The sequence below is a fragment of the Tympanuchus pallidicinctus genome, unplaced genomic scaffold, assembly GCF_026119805.1.
Source record: "Tympanuchus pallidicinctus isolate F22 unplaced genomic scaffold, pur_lepc_1.0 scaffold12, whole genome shotgun sequence".
Taxonomy (NCBI): Eukaryota; Metazoa; Chordata; class Aves; order Galliformes; family Phasianidae; genus Tympanuchus; species Tympanuchus pallidicinctus.
Window position 1 is genome coordinate 7314711 of NW_026294637.1, and position 16286 is coordinate 7330996.

The following is a 16286-nucleotide window of genomic DNA, read 5'->3' on the forward strand; positions in this document are numbered from 1 at the left end:
GGGAGGGACGGAGGAGAGCGCAGTGCTGCGCTCCTGGTGCTGCGTTTTCCCTGCTTTCCTTCCTCCCCTGTTTCTCCTCATCCCAGTAACGATGCCATTTCTCCCCGCAGCCTCCAGCTACCAGCGCCGGCTATACAAGAGGAGCCCCCGGAGCCGGTCGAGACCCGGTGTCATGCACAGACCCACCCATTAAAGCGGGGCGAGGGGTGAGCAGAGAGAGAAAAGAGAGATTTTTACGGAACACTTATATTAACAGAGGCGATTTCTTCTTCTTGTTGTTGCTTTTTTGTCATATAAGGAAAAAAAAAAATTATATTACAGACAAACCCACCTTTGTGTATATATATATAAAAAAAGAAAAAAAAAAAAATTAATGTTTTCCAAGCACCAAAGCAAAGCAAATTAGAAGTCAGCATTCTTACTAACGGTCCGGTTCCAATTATCGTCGTGCCTTCGGGGATGGGGAGGGGGGTGGGATCGCAGAGGGCAGGGGGTTAAGTTAAATAATAAAGATGATTATTTTTTTCCTGATTTTATCCACGAACAATGTAATTATTTCTGTTATTTAATCTCCGGGGTGAACGGCACCTTTTGGGGTTAATTTTATTTTATGTTTTTTTTCCAGAATCCTACTGCTGCGGCGCGTCGGGGCGGGTGGGCAGAGGGGCAGTGAATGTACCGGGAGGGCCGGGGGCCACGGTGGGGGGAAGCGGGGGGAGGCTGAGAGCCCCCCACCACCGCCCCACGGCGCTGCGCCCATCCCGGGACGACGTGCTCTTTCCAGGGGACCGTGCGGGGCACCAGCGTTCCCTGCACCTATTTATATTTTTTGAACATATCCTATTTTGAAAGAGTGATAAATAATAAAGAGAGCGAAATCGGAAAGGGTCGCTGTGGTTCCTTTTTTTTAATGTGGGGGGCAGAGGGAGGTGGCTGAGTGGGGTAGGGTAGCAGGGAAGGAAGGGAACCCAAAGGGGGGTTGTGTGGACAGAAGGGCGGGGGGACCCCTGGCACTGAATGCAGATGGGAACGGCGTGGAGCAGGAGGTGCTCAGGAGGGGGTAGACCCAGGAACACACTCCAACTAAAACCCAACAGCAGGAAAACCCACCACCAGCAGACGCTTCACCCTCTGCCTTCCAGATCAGGGTTTAATTCGCACTCATTATGAGGTGGCTCAGCCAAGGATGAGGCGTGCATGGCACATTCCTCTCTGCTCCATGCACGTCCCTGGGTGTCTTGGTGGGGGACTCCAACTTCTCTCCATTTCTCGCACTGAGACAGAAGTGGGGACACTGCCACATTGCTCCAGGGCTTTCTCCACTGATTTATTTAGAAGAGGTCCAGGAAAATACATCATCGTTTTCATAACAAAACACTTGAAAGAAGAAGGCACCAGAGTTCAAATGGGGTCCGGGTGTGGGGTGCATGGATATAAGGCACGAGCACCACCACGGGGACAGGCACAGCAGCATCCTTCAGTGGGATGGGACGAGACTGCAGCAGGGATGGGATGCAGCGGGGCTGGTCTGTAGGGGAGATGCCCTGGTCCCATGCAGTCAGGGACAGGGAACTAGGATGGAGGGAGAGGGGCCATCGTCCTTGCATGTAGCCCATATGGAGCCAGTCCCCTGCTCAAGAGTAGCCCATATGGAGCCAGTCCCCTGCTCTAGAGCAGGATGCTCCAGCCCAGCCTCCTGCTGCATTCAGAAAGTGTAAAACATAAAGGAAGAAGAATTCAAACCAAAGAAGTTTCCCCCTACCCAGTCACTCCCAAAACAGCCCTGGGTACACCCAAGGCCAGGCACCGTTGGGATGGGAACATCCTCAGGCCGGGTAGGAACCCTCCTTGTTCTTTATCTCTCCTTGTAGCAGAAGACTCCAAACCTGCCCTTGCTGGGGAAGCCAAAGCTGCGCACGCCGGGCTCCGCGGGGCCGCAGTTGGCACGGGGCTTGGCGATGGGGTAGCGGACACTGCCATCCGCCAGCCAGCCAGCATCGCAGCGGTCCAAGCCGTGGAACTTCCATGCAGAGTAGAGGTGTCCCACTTTGGCAATCTCTGCACCAGCGTCCAGGCACGCCTGCTTGGCTTCCTCCAGCGTCATTCTGGTTGGGTGTTCCAGGTAGAAAACCTCACCTGAGAAGGAGAGCGGCATCAGGAGGGAAGTGCATGGGGCTGAGCATCACCCGCAGCATCGCCGCGCGCCACATCCTTAGGGACAACAAGGACATGGGACGCCACCACGTGGCACAACCCCGTGGGGACCCACCTCGGAGTGTGGAGGAGAAGCAGAAGACATCAAAGCGGTGCAGGTGCCGGTGGCGGGGGCCGTAGCTGCGGATGCCCGGGGCGAGGTGCACCCCGCCGCAGGGTTTGCGGGGCAGGCGGATGGGGTAATGCACGGTGCCATCGGCCAGCCAGCCCGCGTTGCACCAGTCCAGCCCCTCGCTCCAGGCCTGGAAGAGCTGGTGGAAGGTGGCGATGAGGGCACCCTGCTCCTGGCACACTCTCTCGGCTTCGTGGAAGTTGAGGCTGTACTGCCCGCGGGGTGGTTGGTAGGGGAACACGATGCCTGGGGGCACACGGGGTGCTCAGAGGGCAGCACGCCCACCCACCCCAAAGTCAAACTCTATCACCCCAGGGTGCAGAGCCGCCAGCAGCACGGAGACGCTCTGGGCAAGCAGCCACCAGCAACAAGATGCCAGCGACATCTGGTGGCACAGGGACAGAGGGGCTCAGTGCTGGGGATACGTGCAATCACGCATGGGGACAGCACTGGTGCGCATGAGGATGGGGATGCTTAGGGTAACAGGGACATATGGATCACAGTCCTAGCACACACACGGTGTCTCAGGGGGTGGAATATCGCCATGGGAATACACGGTCTGCAGGTACAGGGACACAGAGGACAGGGGGGCACAGGTTGCACAGAGCTGGGTGCCCCGTCCATGCAGGTGCTCAAGGCCAGGTTGGAAGGGGCCCTGGGCAACCTGAGCTGGTGGGGATAACCAGCCCACGGCAGGGGGTTGGAGCTGGGTGATCTTAGATGTCCTTTCCAACCCAAGCCTTTCTGTGATGAATACCATCAAGGACGCCAACAGGGAGGTGGCCAAACCCTTGTCGTGGGGATGGCTGGCCCGTAGGAACACACAAGCCTACAGCTCCCCACTAAGCCCCAAAGCATCACTCTGAGTATCCCAACCTCTTTCCACCTATAGCCTCTCCCAACCCACCCGCCCTGCTGCCACCCAAGGGCCATGCTGGCCAGCCCCCACCTCGCAGCCGAAGCTCCACCACATCACTGGCATCCTCCAGCCCCTCGATGACTTCACAGCGGTATTTGCCATCATCCTGCAGGCGCACATCGCTGATGAGCAGCGAGGCTTCGCGCTGTCCGGTCCGGTGGAGGTGAGCGCGGCCTCGGAAGTCCCCAAAAGCCATGTAGGTTTTGCCAATGGCCACCAGCACGTCCTGCTCCTTGGTGTAGTCATCTCGCAGCTTGGACCACTTGATGCGGATCTTGTGCTTGGCCTCGGATTCGGGCTCGTGGTGGTAGTGGCAAGGCAGGGTGACATTAGCACCGCTGAAGCTATAGATGGGGTCTTTGGAGGTCTCCACCACCAGCCTGACCCCATTGAAATCAATCACTGGGGACAAGGAGGGAAGATGTGAGGGAATGGTCCTCACCTCTCCCTGCAGCTGTTCCACTCCCTCCCTCCAGCCACCTCCTCAGCTGCCTGAGCATCCCGTGAGCACTCCATGTGCTCCTCTAGGCTCCCAACATGTGGGTCCCATCCCCTTCCTCGAGGTGGAGGGAGCATCTCAGCCTCTTGCCATGACTCTCCAGTCCCCTCAGCCCGTGGTACCTTTCTCGTGCCCGTTATCATCGTCATTCATGACGTGGTTGTAATAGAAGCCGTTGTAGAAGGGGTGGTAGGAGTTGATCAGCCGCAGCAGGGCAGCCTTGAGGAGCAGTGAGAGCAGCAGCATGGCTGGGGAATGAGGCTGGACCCTGGGCCTTCACAGAATCATAGGATCGTTAAGGTTGGATAAGACAACTGAGTTCACCTAGTATGACCATCAGCCCATCCCCACCACGTCCCTCAGTGCCACATCCCCGCAGTTCTTAACATCTCCAGGGACGGTGACTCCACCACCTTCCTGGGCAGCTGTGCCACTGCATCACCACAGTTTCAGATAATACATTTTCCCTGGCATCTGTCCTGACACTCCCCCTGATACAGTGGCAACTTGAAGCCATTACCCCTCATCCTACCAATGCCTAGAAAAGTACCAGTGTTCCCTCCACAGCCGGTTAACCACCCAAATTTCTTCAACACAGCCCCACACCAGCCACTCTTCGTGCTGTAGGGCGACCCCAAAACGGCCAGCGTTCCCTGGCACACAAGGACACAAGCAGAGGGGTGTCCCCATGCAACACACCAACCACATTCCACAGGAGAATCCCGGTGCCCCACGTCCCCGCAGCCCTTCTCCTGCTGGCACCCAAGGGTGGCACTCAGGGCGGGCAGCGGGGCTTGCAGGCTTCCCCGGAGCCGGCAGAGGGGGCCCGGCACCCACGGAGCCTCCCTCAGCCCCTGCAAGGAGGGGTTTGACATCCGCACCCCGCGTTGAGATGAGGTTTAGGAGCGCTGCAAGAGAGTGCCGGAGTCCGCAGCGGGGACAGTGCAGGGGACAGAGGTGACCTCCGGCCATGCCACCAGAGCGGGGGAGCGCAGCTGGATGCTCCCAGCATGGGATGGGATGGTACCCCATCAGCCCGGTGCCACCTCTGTGCGCTACATGCACACACACAGCCACGTGCTGCGGGCACAGGGCGCTGGGACGGGCACGAAGCACCCGCGGCCGCACACGTTGGGCTGGGGACACCTGAACCTCACCCCGCTGCATCCCCAACCTCATGGCGTGGTGATGTGCCAGCGTGCCAGCATCCTCCACCGCTACGCTGGGCAGCGTGGTGCTCACCGTGCTCACAGCGCTCGCGGCGTGGAGCACGGCGACGTCCAGCAGCGATGCCCAGCACCCATGCGGTGATGCTGTCCCTGCCGTCCCTCCTCATCCCACACAGTGCCTCACCCTATGTGCCACCCGTCCCCGTCCCCAGCCCCATCCCCTGCCCCACTCACGGCGGGCAGCAGCAGCAGGCAGCGGGCAGGCTGCAGGCAGATGCAGTGTGTTTAGGACTCTCAGGGTTGAGAGGAAGCAGCTCCAGGGCCTGCCTCTTAAAGGGAAACACACGCTATTCCCAACCCCCTGCTCTCAGGATGGAGTAGGGGTGGGTGCCCCGAGCCCCCTGCCTGCCTGTCACACCCAACCAGAGCCGTGTGCCCTCACTGCATGCCTCTGCATGATGCGTTGCTCACCAGCATTGCCCAGTGCAAGGGAGAAGATGAGGGGAAAGGCGTGCTCCATTGGGGATGCTGAAATGTTGGGGTGAGCCCCGTGATGCCGTACTCACAGCCGCACACACTGCCACAGAGCACCTTGCATCCCACCACAGAACCAACTTTTGGCAATGGCAGTGCCATGCAAGCACTTTGCAGGAGTGCCACGAGCACAAGCAGCTCCAGGATGGTGGGTTTGGGAGGTCTGTACCAAAACCTTTAGACTATCCGGCTGCACCCCTCTGTCAGGGCATCACCCATGTAATTCCAGAGCCACTGCCAGGCTGGACGCTGCCAGGCCTCGGGGCCACGCGTGTGCCCTGACCCTGCTCTGCTTTGTTGTTTTACGGCGAGGAAATGAGGCACGGGGCCCTGCTCCCTGCTCCCTGCCCCCTGCACCCTGCCCCACCGCGCAGGATGGCGTCAAACCGGAAAGAAAACACCGCGTGTGAAAATAAAGCATCCGCCGACCCCATCCTGCAGGCACTGAGCCCGTCTGGCACCCGAGCGGGCTGATAGGGGCTGGGACACGGCGCTATCAGCCATGTCTCCTGCGGCTCTGTCCCCGTGGGAAGCGTGGCTGGGATCATTGGGACGCACAGGGTCTCACAGCTCTGCTCAGCCGTCCTCATCGAGGGACAGAGAGACAGAGTGTGGGTGCCGTGCACGCAGCTGAGCTTCGGATGCCGGGGGGCACAGTTAGTGGGCACTGTTGGCGGTAGGCAGATAACAGGACTGGATGATCTTAGAAGTCTTTTCCAGCCTTAATGCTTCTATGATTCTCTGACACAGAATCACGTGGCACCGCCACAGGGTCCCCATGGAGGGGCCTCCCCGGTGCGTGACGGCCGGCACGACGCCGCGCTGTCCCGTGGCCCACAATGGGGCGATTACCTCTCCCGGCACCGTGTCCCCGTGCTGCAGCCACACCACGGTCCCCTCCCGCCGGGGCACGCTGCTCCTTGGCGCTGCCACCCCATTGTTTGCCAGAGGAAGAAAAAGCTGCAGTGTGCCCAAAGCACCCCGCAAAGAGCCCTCCCTGGGAGAAGGGTGCTTTGTGACCCCCATCCTCGCTGCTTGCAGGATGATCCCGGAGCTGGGCTTGGAGCTGAGCTCCCCAGGGATGCAGGCGGGTGGGGCAGCGCTGTGGGGTCAGCGCAGATCCAACCCAGCAGTGTGTGAGATGGGCAGGTGTTTGGGGATGGATCAAACAGAGCCATAAAGGTGTCAGCTCAGCTGCTCAACCTCAGAGCCAGTGAATGGCAGCTTCGACCTGGTCCTGGAGGGGGATTTCTTGGCAAAACGCTGCTTGCACAGGACAGGGCTCAGTCTCTGCCAGCAGCTCCAGCGGGAACCCACGCTTGAGGCTGGAAGTGGGGAGGGAAACCCAGATCTGCTGCAGGATGGAAGGGGCTGTGAGAAGTGCTGGGTTTCCTGGTGCTGGTGAGAGGATGCTGTCCTGCGGCTGCTTCCTGCAGGCAGGCAGTGGGGTGCCGCAGCGTGCCAGCCTTCCTGCCTCCAGGAGCAGCATCCGAGGGGCAGGGGTGGGGGTCTGCATGGGGTGAGGGAGCCCTCATTGCCCTGAAGGGCAGCACTGGTGCTGGGCAGGAGGAAGGAAATGTTGTGGGGCAGGGAAGGGCTCAGCCTCCCAGTGGGGCAGTGGTGACAGCTGCAGTGATATGTGGCTTTGGCTCCTTTTGCTCTCCCTGCAGAGCCCTCTCTACCTCAGAGCTGTCTCGCCGGACTCAGAGCAGGCTGCCCTTATCTCTGCTGCTGCTTCCCGGCGATAAGAGGGCACGTCTGGGTGGGAGTGTTGTCCCCCCTGCTCTGGCTCTGGGTGCTATTTGTCTCCAACCAGCCATGGCTGTGGTGAATGCAGGAGGTAATGGAGGGATGCAGGAGGCTCTGGGCCATTCCTATCAGCTTCAGGGACCCTACTCAGCGGTAGAGCTCCTCCACCACACCCCAGTGCCCCCTTCTCTCCCAAGCATGGGATCCCAACCAGCAGCCCCCATCCAGCACCATGCCCAGGAGGTTTGGCCACAGCTTCCTCAAAGCTGCAGCTCTGAGAGCGGTTTTGCTCCAAGCTGGGGATCTGCTCCAGGATCAAAGCCAAAGGAGGATGCGCAGGGCGTGGGGTGCTGATAGTAGTTTCCCATCCCCACGTCCCATCGCGTCGCGTTCGGCCAGCTGCAGGCACAGGTTCCAGCAGCTGGGATGGGGTGGAGGCCAGGGGGAGGATGTATACAAGCCTTGGTACTGTTTTTTGGAGAAAGGAAGGGAGCCAGGAGTGTGTGAGGGCAGGAGGGATGCCTCTGAGAGACGGCAAGCACAGAGCAGTGAGCCAACAACCCAAAGTTTCAGTTTTAATACTGTCAACAACACCCTGGAGCAAGGCCGTGCCACCTGGGTCCCCTCGGTCCTTCCCAAAGCCAGCCCAGCGCTGTGGCCACATCCCATACCAGTCCACGGGGACAATGGTGCCACCAACACTTTCCTAGCAGCCATCCCACTCGCTGGTGCTGGCTCCATGCTTTCCCACTGCCCATCCCAACAGCTCCAGCATCGCCACCCCAAAAAGGGAAAAATCAGGATACAAAAAGGATCAGGGCTCTGTTTTGGGGCTGCTCCATCACCTCCTCCAGCTGCTCCACAACAATAGTGTTGGTACCCTGGGAATGTGATCAAAAGGGAAAAAGAACATTTTTGACACCCCCCTGCCTTGGGCTGCAGGATGCCCAGGGTGGATGTCCCTCACCACTCGACCCCACAGACCCATGGGTTTGCTTTCTTGGGGGCTGGGGAGGGCTCTCAGCTGCCACAAAATCAGTGCAGCAGGAAGAACTACTGATAGGAGCAGCCTCTCCCCCTCTCAGCACGCCCCTCACACTATGCAGCGCTGATACAGCCCGCAGAGAGCCCCGGGGCCTGGCAGAAGGGATAGAGCTGAGGTTTGTAGCTCCTTCACATGGCCATGCAGGGAGGAGGAGGGATGGTAGAGGTTAGGTTTGGTCTCCCACAACGGCTGAGCCCCAAACTACGGTGCAGCACACGCAGGGTGCTGCTGCTGACTGCTGGAAGCAGAGGGAAAAGGGAGAAAAGTCATCTCCAGGCTTAGGGGAGGCTGCAACCAAGACCTGCGTGCAGGATGGGGTCCCACAGCCAAGATCCATTTGCAGAGAAGGTCTCACTCACAGCTTGTAGGGCAGAAGGGCAGGAGCCATCCCCGCATCCTACCCAGAGCAGCCCCATAAAGTGCAGTGCTGCAGCCCCAGCGCAGGGCAGGGGACCCCCTGAGGCAAGGCAGCGCCCGGAGCCTCCCTCCAAAATTAGGGGAGGAGGAGAGGGAGGTGTGAGCGGGAGGTGTGCGGGGTGGGCAGAGTGTGGGCCGGGTGACGGGGATGGGGCTGTCCCTCCTTCACGCCCCTACTCGTCACAGCCCAGCAGCTCGACACGCAGCGTGATGCGGTTGTGCCAGGCCACGGGCAGGATGCGCACAAAGCGGGCGTGGAAGGGCACATCAAAGACATTCTTCTTGTGCGAGTAGTTGTCACTGTTGCCGTGGAAGATCTGGGAGGAGAGAGAAGCAGTCAGCATCACAGGGACCCCGACGCCGTTTACGCACGGCCCTCGAGCCGGGAGGTGTCCCCAGGCCCCCGCGGCTCGCCGCCCCCATACCTTGGTGCTGTTGGTCTGGCTGTCCCTGTACACAGTCCAGGAGGTGCCATTGTCACTGTAGGCCACTTTGTAGGCTGCCACGTACTGGATGTGGCCAAAGTCACGAGCTCCCTGCGTAACGATGCCCGTCACCTTCTTCTGGTCCCGAAGGTCGATCTGGAATAGAGATGGGGCAGAGTCCCTGCGTACTGCTCAACCAACCCCTGCCCCTGCAGGACTAACGAAATGCTGTGGGAAATATTTGACCCCTGAGCACCCTCAGGGCAGGGAACTGTTCCCCACACATCCCTGCGGCTGCTTTGGCACCTCGTGCTGGAGAGGTCAACGCGGGAATGATGGCAAAAATCCCAATTTAAAAAAAAATAATTAAAAAGGACTCCCAGAGGAAATGCATTTCCAATGGAAAGTGATTCTGGATGAGAAAACATGCAGCTGAATGCAGGCTGACATTTGGGCAGCAAGGGAGATCGTTTCTGTGCTGTTTGCTTTGCTTCCTGCCCTGCCACACTGCGTTACTTCTGCTGGCACAGCGCGGGGTAATGCAGCTAAAGAGCCAAAGGTCTCCTTAATTTTGTTCCTTCTTTATGTTCACCGAGGGCCATGCTAACCACACATACATGTACATATTTATATACGTATGGTTGTACGTGTGAATCTACCTACATGTCCACAAGCACACAGCCTTCAGTGTCAGAGCCCAGCGCAGTGTCACCGCAACCCCGCTGGGAGATGTCCCGATAAGCTGGTTCACTCTGAGCTGAGGAGCAGCTGCTTTTAATCATTCCCCAAATAAAATTAAAAGCGGGACAAATATCTAAACAGCTTTGTCCCATTATGTCATGAAATCATGTGAAAAGTATAAAAACAGCGGAGCAAAGGAAACTGAGAAGGAAATTTCAGAACTATTTGTTCCCATTCCAGCCCGGGAATAGAAGCACAGATCCGATCCTTGCTGCAAAACAGAGGGGAGGAGTTGGGCTGGGGTGCACAGAGGTGTGCCATGAGCCCTCCCAGCCCTTACCCACCTGCAGCCACTCGGACTGGTCATTGTGCAGTGCTGTCCAGGCATTCGTTTTGCCCATCTTGTCCAGGCGGGCATAATGGGGATACCAGGTAAAGGCATCGATGCCCCACGTCTTGAAGACGCTGGAGGCTGTGATCTGCTGGTCAGAGATCAGGCGGGATTTCATGCCCAGAGGCTCCGAGCAACCTGCCGTGTTGAAATACACTGTAACACAACGGTTTATACAGACAGTGAAAGGGAAAGAGTCCAAAGCACCATCACCCGACCGCAGCCAGCAGAGCCCCGCACACCAGTGGCACATCCTGTGGTCACAGCAGGACCTGGGAGCACAGGAAAGCACCGCAGAGGTGCAGGGATGCAGCTCACCAGCTCTCCTGGATACAGCCAGGACGGTGTTTTCATAGCAGAGCTATTCCCTGCAGCACAGTGCCTCCTGCTGCAGCCTGACAGCACAGCCCGGCACAAGGTCACACCTCGGTCCTGGGCAGCAGCAGGATGTGGCTCAGAGCCCAGCGCCAGGCACTGCCTAGGACGTGTGCTTAGCAGGAATGTGGGGAGGCGAGGGGCAAGCCGAGGGCTCTGGCTAATCATCAGTCACGTTTCCCACGGGACTTTGATCTTCTGCTGCTTGTTAAGCTCTCCCGCAGGAGAACCAGCCGGGTCGGGGCTCAGATAGGGAACAATGAGAAACCACAGACTGAAGTGAGACAGCTTGGGAAGGGTAAGCAGTGTGAGAGCGCAGGTGGGCCCAGCTGAGCTGTGGGATGAACAGCCCCTAAAGCTCCCAGCACCATGAGAAGAATGAACACCCGCTGGCCAAACAGGGACCAGCAGTGGCCCAGGGGGGCATTTACCATTCATCTCGCAGCCGATGAGCTCGAGGCGCAGCGTGCAGGCACGGCGGCACACCACGGGGTAGATGCGGATGAACTGTGCTGTGATGGGAGGGTCAAACATGTTGGTCTGCATGGTGCCGTAGTCCACGTTCCCCTGGAAAATCTGACACAGCACACAGGGCTGAGCCCCCAGCATCCTGCAGCCCCCTGCCTACTGCACAGGGTTTGGTGCCCAAAATGGGCAGAGCAGGGAAGCTGGGCTACCCGAGGACTGCACGAGCTGGCAGCATCCCTAACTCTTTTAACACAGCAGCTATGGCTGCAGTCCCCAAAACGTGACACCTGTTTGAAGAGTGCTGTCAGGTCATGCTTGCATATGGTTTTTTTTCCAGCACTGTGGAGATGAGTGAGACTTCTTGTTGGTTTAAGCAAGGCAGATATTCCCAGCCCTTCCTTGGATGCAGAAAAAGCAGTTAGGATGCATTTGCCATTAAAAAAAATGGAGAATGCTGCACTCAGTGACTTGAGGCTGTGAGATACACGGTGGTCTTGTGCTCAGCACAGAGCATTGCAAGCTGTTCACCAGCATCTGAAGACCATGCCCACATCCCACCATGTGTCAGCTACAAAGTCATTATCCAAATGACCCCAATAAATCAGTGCTGCTCCTTTGTCTGCACTATGAGTTGTGGGTGCTCCATCCCTGGAGGTGCCCGAGGTCAGGTTGGGTGGAGCCCTGGGCAGCCTGAGCTGGCGGGGGACAACCAGACCACAGCAGAGGATCAGAACAGAATGGCCTTCCAACCTAAGCCATTCTATCATTCTATGATATGATTCTGGTCAAGCAAATGCTGCTGGGATGGGTCTCTGTGTGGTCCTGACCCAAGCCCAGCACCCAGCCCCATATCCCAGCCCACCTTGTCTGTGTTGAGCTTCTCATCCTTGCAGAAGGTGAACTCACGCCCATCCAGGCTGTAGGCCACCTTATAGGCACGCACGTACTCCGCCTTGCCCACACGGCGAGCGCCTTGTGTGACAATGCCAGTCAGCCTCATCTTCCTCAGCAGGTTGGCCTGGAGAGGACAAGAAAATGAGCACGGTGTGCATCCAGATGTAGACAGACCTACGCTTTACTCTTCCCGTCAGTACCTGGATCCATGGGCTCTTGTCATAGTTGCTGGAGGTCCATGCGTTGACAATGCCGTGGTTGTTGAGGCGAGCGAGTTCCGGCCCCCAGCGCTGGAGGCCAAGGAAACCATAGTAGACGGAGGAGGCTGAGAGCTGTGCATCAGAGATGGCCCCTCCTTCCATGCCCAGCGGAATGGCACAGCCTGAGGATGGCAGCAAAGGGAGGAGGTGATGAGGGAACAATGCCAGGAGCTCATTTGCCACTGTCAGAGTACTGGACAGGAGGTGGCACCTCCACCTCCATCAGGACCAGGCTCAGTGCAGCACACCGGCACCGCACTGCTGATGATAACTCTTCTATAGAGCAGGGATGGAAAGGGATCTCTAGGCATCAGCACAGGGGACTTACGGGCATGGCAAGTCTTCCCAAAGAAGGGAGAAGGACACTTGCAGGCGTAGTCACCATCCATGTCCATGCAGGTGCCCCCATTTTTGCAAGGCTCTGAGGAGCACTCATTCTTGTCTAGGAGACAGAGGAGGTGGAGGGCTTAGGAGGTGAGCTCAGAGCCACGGCATCCCCCAGAGCAGAGCCCTGTGGTCCCCGACCTGTCACCTTGGTGTCCCCTTAGTTCTCTGCTGTACTTACTGTTCTGGCAGTGCACCCCATCATACCCTGTGGGGCATTTGCAGATGTAGTCAGTGAAGACATCCCCTCGATTTGGGACCAACTGGCACTCACCATTGTTGTGGCAAGGATTGGGGTGGCAGGGGCCTGGGGAAAGAGAACGGAGGAAAATGGATTCTCAGCTGGGCACAGGTGGGAAATAAGAGCACCCAGAGTGTTTTGAGGATGCAGTACAGTTCATTTCTTTTGAAGCAGTCAGCACATCCTCATTGTGTGCCAGTCACCCATGATGGGAACACAGGCTCCTCCCCAAGCCTCACCTTTTTCTGTTTCATTGCAGTCGATCCCAACAAAGCCTTCAGGGCAGATGCAGAAGAAGGGGGTCTCATTGATGCCAGTCAGGCAGGTACCCCCATTCTGACAGTAGTTCACACTGCAGAAGTCACCTACCAGCAAAGCCACATGTCACTATGAGCCAAATCAATGCTGGGCAGCCGCCACAGCCCCAGCTTCACGCGGAGGTGGCCCCATCCCGGGCTGGCAGAAGCCCAGCCCAGCAGGACCCACGTGCTGGGTATCTCAGGAAGGGCAGTGACCAACAGAGGTAGCTGGGACAGGCACGCAGGGCTCCTTGGACACAGAAAAATGTGTTAGACAGAGTCTGAATGTCAAATCAGAGCCCAGGGAACGCTGCTGAGCCAGGGAGCAGGGCGAGCCAGGCTGGGGCACAGTGCCATGAGCAGGACAGGATTATTGCAGGGAATCAGGCAGCTCACATTGCTGGGTTTTCCTAACAAAAGTTAACATTTGCAAGACAAAACATTCCTTGTAGGGGGGGCCCACGTGCCTCAGCTCAGATGCTGGAGGCACTGGAAGAAGAATTGTCCTACTCTGTGTGATGCTGCACGGCATCAGGGAACTCCCCCCACCTCCAATGTGTTTTGCCCTAACAGCTGCAGAATAGTAGCGCTCTCCATAAACACGGAGCACATTTCCACCAGCGTGGCTGAAAGCTGTACTGACTGCATGCCAGGTGCTAGAACAGTGCATCGCTTGGTGCCACCTCTTTGCTGAGCTCAGAGCAAGGCTTGAACTCAGGTGGAGACCCACCACCCCCACTACCTGAAAGCCCTGCAAGCAGCAGGCAGCATAGCTCTCATTAGCCTAAGCTATCACTTAGCAAGCTCCTATCACCAGTCTTTTAATAGCAGGACTCCTCCAAGGTAATCCCACTCTTCCCAACGCTCCACAACTGCAGGGTGCGCACTGGGAGCAGGCAGGCCAGGCAGGACCCGAAGTTACACGCCGATTTCCAAAAGGTGCAGCGTCTCCCTCAGCCCAGCCTCGGGAGGCAGAAAAATTTGGGCAGCGGTTCAAGTCGCTGCCTGCACTGCCCAGCGCGTTCCGCATGACCTCATGCTCCATCAATGTGCTGCCATGAGCTACGGCGCGGGAGGAGAGGGCTCAGGCTGATACACTGGGACACCTTTGCCCCACGCCGGCCTGGGATGCATCTCCGTGCTGAGGGTCCCACGGACTGCGCTGCCAGCGCCCTGCAGCTCCGTGTGATGTGTGCTCCTCTGCAGCCCAGAGTTCCTGGGGTGGGACGTAGCAAGCAAAGGAGAAGCGGTGTAAAATTCCCCACATTTCTCCCCAGGGTTGGGACGGGAGGGGTCCCGCCGCTAGATTTATGCTTTGCTTTTTGCAAGCAAGCAGGCTCTTATCCTCTCCCAGAATTATCCCGTACGTTCTGTGTCTCCTCGCCAGCCCCCTGCCCAGCAGCACAGCACACAGGTCACGGTTTCCTCTGGAGATTGAGATGCTCCTATTTCTTGGCCTTCTCAGAACGGTTCAGCACCTCCATCCTTCCCACGTGCATTTCCCTGGTCAAGGCCAGCGCTGCCGCAGACTGGACAGCCAGCAGCCGAAACAACAGAGCAGCCACCGCTTTGGGAAATGTTTGCTTATATGAACCCATGAGCTGGCGGGAAGGCAAAAACAACATCCTCCAAAACCCAGCGGGGCTGGGGGAGGCAGGGTCAGAGCTGCCTGCACGGGCACCCAGAACGGACCCAGCAGAGCCTCCAGCAGCACCCCTCGGCCCATCCCACAGCCCGCGCGTGGCTCTGCACCCCTTTCCTCGCTCACTCATCCCTTTGGGGTCACGCACCCCATCAGGACGCAGGGGAGGTGCCGCATTAACCGCTTACAGGAGCTGTTTACACTGCTGGCACGCTTATCCTCCCCTGCAAGCACGGGACATAGCGCGGCTCGGTTATGTACGGCTTTCAGGCTCCGTTCTACCCGTCCCCCTGCGCTCTCAGGGCTGTGCACCCCGGCCCCGTCCCGGGATCACAGCACCCAACTCACCGGCCACCACCACGAGCAGCGTGAGCCCCAGCGCCAGGAGGAGCAGCGCTTGCCACTGCCTCACTGTCTTCATGCTGAGTGCAGAGCCGAGCCGAGCCGAGCCGAGCCAAGCCGAGCCGAGCCGAGCCGAGCCGAGCCGAGCCGAGCCGTGCAGCTCCACTCCACCGCGGGGCTCGGGGCGGAGAGTGACTCAGCCCAGCCCGGCTCGGCCCGGCCCGGCCCCACGTGCTCCGCTGCCCGCCCCCGGGGCGGTCCCGGCCCGGCCCCTCGGAGCCCCGCAGCGGCTGCCCCGGCGGGTCGCTGCTACGGGTGGGGGGGATCGAAGCAAAATGGGCATCGTAGGGCGAGGTGCTGGGTTAGCAGCCTGGAAGCGAGGTGCTGGGGTGCACCCACACGGCAGCAGCATGCTGGGTGTGCGCGGCACGCTGCGGGGAGGGCCGGCACGGTGCGAACAAGCTGATCTTTGAGTGGTGTCCGCCCAGACCCCGTGCTGGAAAAGCCCTGCTGTTTTCCAGGGTTGGTGCCAAGTGAGGAGCTCGGCCCCACAAGGCAGGAACAGTGGGGCTAAGCAGTCTCAGGTTGAATTCGTATTCAGCAGCAACCGCTTCTGAGGAGGGTACAGGAAACCACACGGTAAATGAATGCAGGACGATTTGCTTCTGCGCTGGAAATCCGCTCCTCTCCCTCCTCCCGAACACAAAGCTGATCTTATCTCCTCTTGCAAAATGCCCCGTTTTAGAATTAACTGATCAACTGCAGATAGTTCCATGCTGCTCAGTTTGACTCTTCCCCAGAATTGCACCTCTCCTGGCTCTGGCACCTCAGCAGCTCAGCCGTGTTGCTCTGCATTATAACCCACCTCATTTTCCATCCCCCTTCCAGCACCCAGCCACTCAGGCACAGTGCCTCTGAGGTGCGGCCAGGTGCCCGCGTCCCACTCAGAAAGTCCTGCACATATCCTCGGAGCAGTGGGGCATGAGGAATGTGGGGAGCACGCACACAGTGCCCGCACAGACTTCCATTTGTTAGTGATGAGAGACCAGCAAGCCTTTAGCTCCTGGCACGGTGAGAAGCAGTGGCTGGAAAGGAGAGAGAAGACTGGATGCAGCGCTTGCTTTCTAACAACCCCTCAAGCTCAGGGTAATTGCTGCTGTTGTGTTGAGTGGAAAACAAGGTCAGGAGGAGGAGAGCACAGGGCAAGATTCCCAGGGCTGTACACG

The 16286-nt window shown here is 58.4% G+C and overlaps 3 protein-coding genes across 4 annotated transcripts in view; 1 reads left to right on the forward strand and 2 right to left on the reverse strand.

Moving 5' to 3' along the window:
• Positions 1-887, forward strand: part of ACAN (aggrecan) — a 44435-nt gene extending 43548 nt beyond the window's left edge. The window contains exon 17 of the mRNA XM_052672188.1: positions 111-887. Coding sequence (XP_052528148.1) covers positions 111-193 — 83 coding nt within the window. The 3' untranslated portion in view covers positions 194-887. The remainder of the gene's footprint in view (positions 1-110) is intronic.
• A 759-nt stretch (positions 888-1646) lies between these two features.
• Positions 1647-5228, reverse strand: HAPLN3 (hyaluronan and proteoglycan link protein 3). The gene is made up of 5 exons (XM_052672189.1): positions 5148-5228; positions 3867-4018; positions 3276-3647; positions 2270-2572; positions 1647-2136 (listed from the first exon to the last, which is right to left on the reverse strand). Exons 2-5 carry the CDS (start codon positions 3988-3990, stop codon positions 1856-1858), a joined length of 1080 nt encoding a protein of 359 aa, XP_052528149.1. The 5' UTR covers positions 3991-4018; positions 5148-5228; the 3' UTR covers positions 1647-1855.
• A 2530-nt stretch (positions 5229-7758) lies between these two features.
• On the reverse strand, positions 7759-15235 carry MFGE8 (milk fat globule EGF and factor V/VIII domain containing). Of its 2 annotated transcripts, none has more exons than XM_052672067.1 (10): positions 15067-15235; positions 13017-13142; positions 12718-12843; positions 12481-12594; positions 12093-12274; positions 11861-12016; positions 10962-11106; positions 10109-10311; positions 9084-9239; positions 7759-8975 (listed from the first exon to the last, which is right to left on the reverse strand). In XM_052672067.1, the coding sequence occupies exons 1-10, from the start codon at positions 15137-15139 to the stop codon at positions 8832-8834; spliced, it is 1425 nt and encodes a 474-aa protein (XP_052528027.1). In that variant the 5' UTR covers positions 15140-15235; the 3' UTR covers positions 7759-8831. The 2 variants fall into 2 exon arrangements, with proteins under 2 accessions (XP_052528027.1, XP_052528028.1); XM_052672068.1 differs by having other exon boundaries at positions 10109-10293; positions 15067-15233.
• Between the last annotated feature and the right edge of the window lie 1051 nt (positions 15236-16286).

What these genes read in the sequence shown, in the direction of transcription:
- HAPLN3 (XM_052672189.1), bottom strand. Translation starts at nt 3,990, where the DNA reads ATGCTGCTGCTCTCACTGCTCCTCAAGGCTGCCCTGCTGCGGCTGATC. An exon ending in TGATAACGGGCACGAGAAAG is followed by an intron (nt 3,648 to 3,866) that starts GTACCACGGGCT and finishes CCTTGTCCCCAG; the next exon opens with TGATTGATTTCAATGGGGTC. An exon ending in CTTCTCCTCCACACTCCGAG is followed by an intron (nt 2,137 to 2,269) that starts GTGGGTCCCCAC and finishes TCTCCTTCTCAG; the next exon opens with GTGAGGTTTTCTACCTGGAA.
- MFGE8 (XM_052672067.1), bottom strand. Translation starts at nt 15,139, where the DNA reads ATGAAGACAGTGAGGCAGTGGCAAGCGCTGCTCCTCCTGGCGCTGGGG. An exon ending in TGGGGTGCACTGCCAGAACA is followed by an intron (nt 12,595 to 12,717) that starts GTAAGTACAGCA and finishes TCTGTCTCCTAG; the next exon opens with ACAAGAATGAGTGCTCCTCA. An exon ending in ACAAGAGCCCATGGATCCAG is followed by an intron (nt 12,017 to 12,092) that starts GTACTGACGGGA and finishes TGTCCTCTCCAG; the next exon opens with GCCAACCTGCTGAGGAAGAT.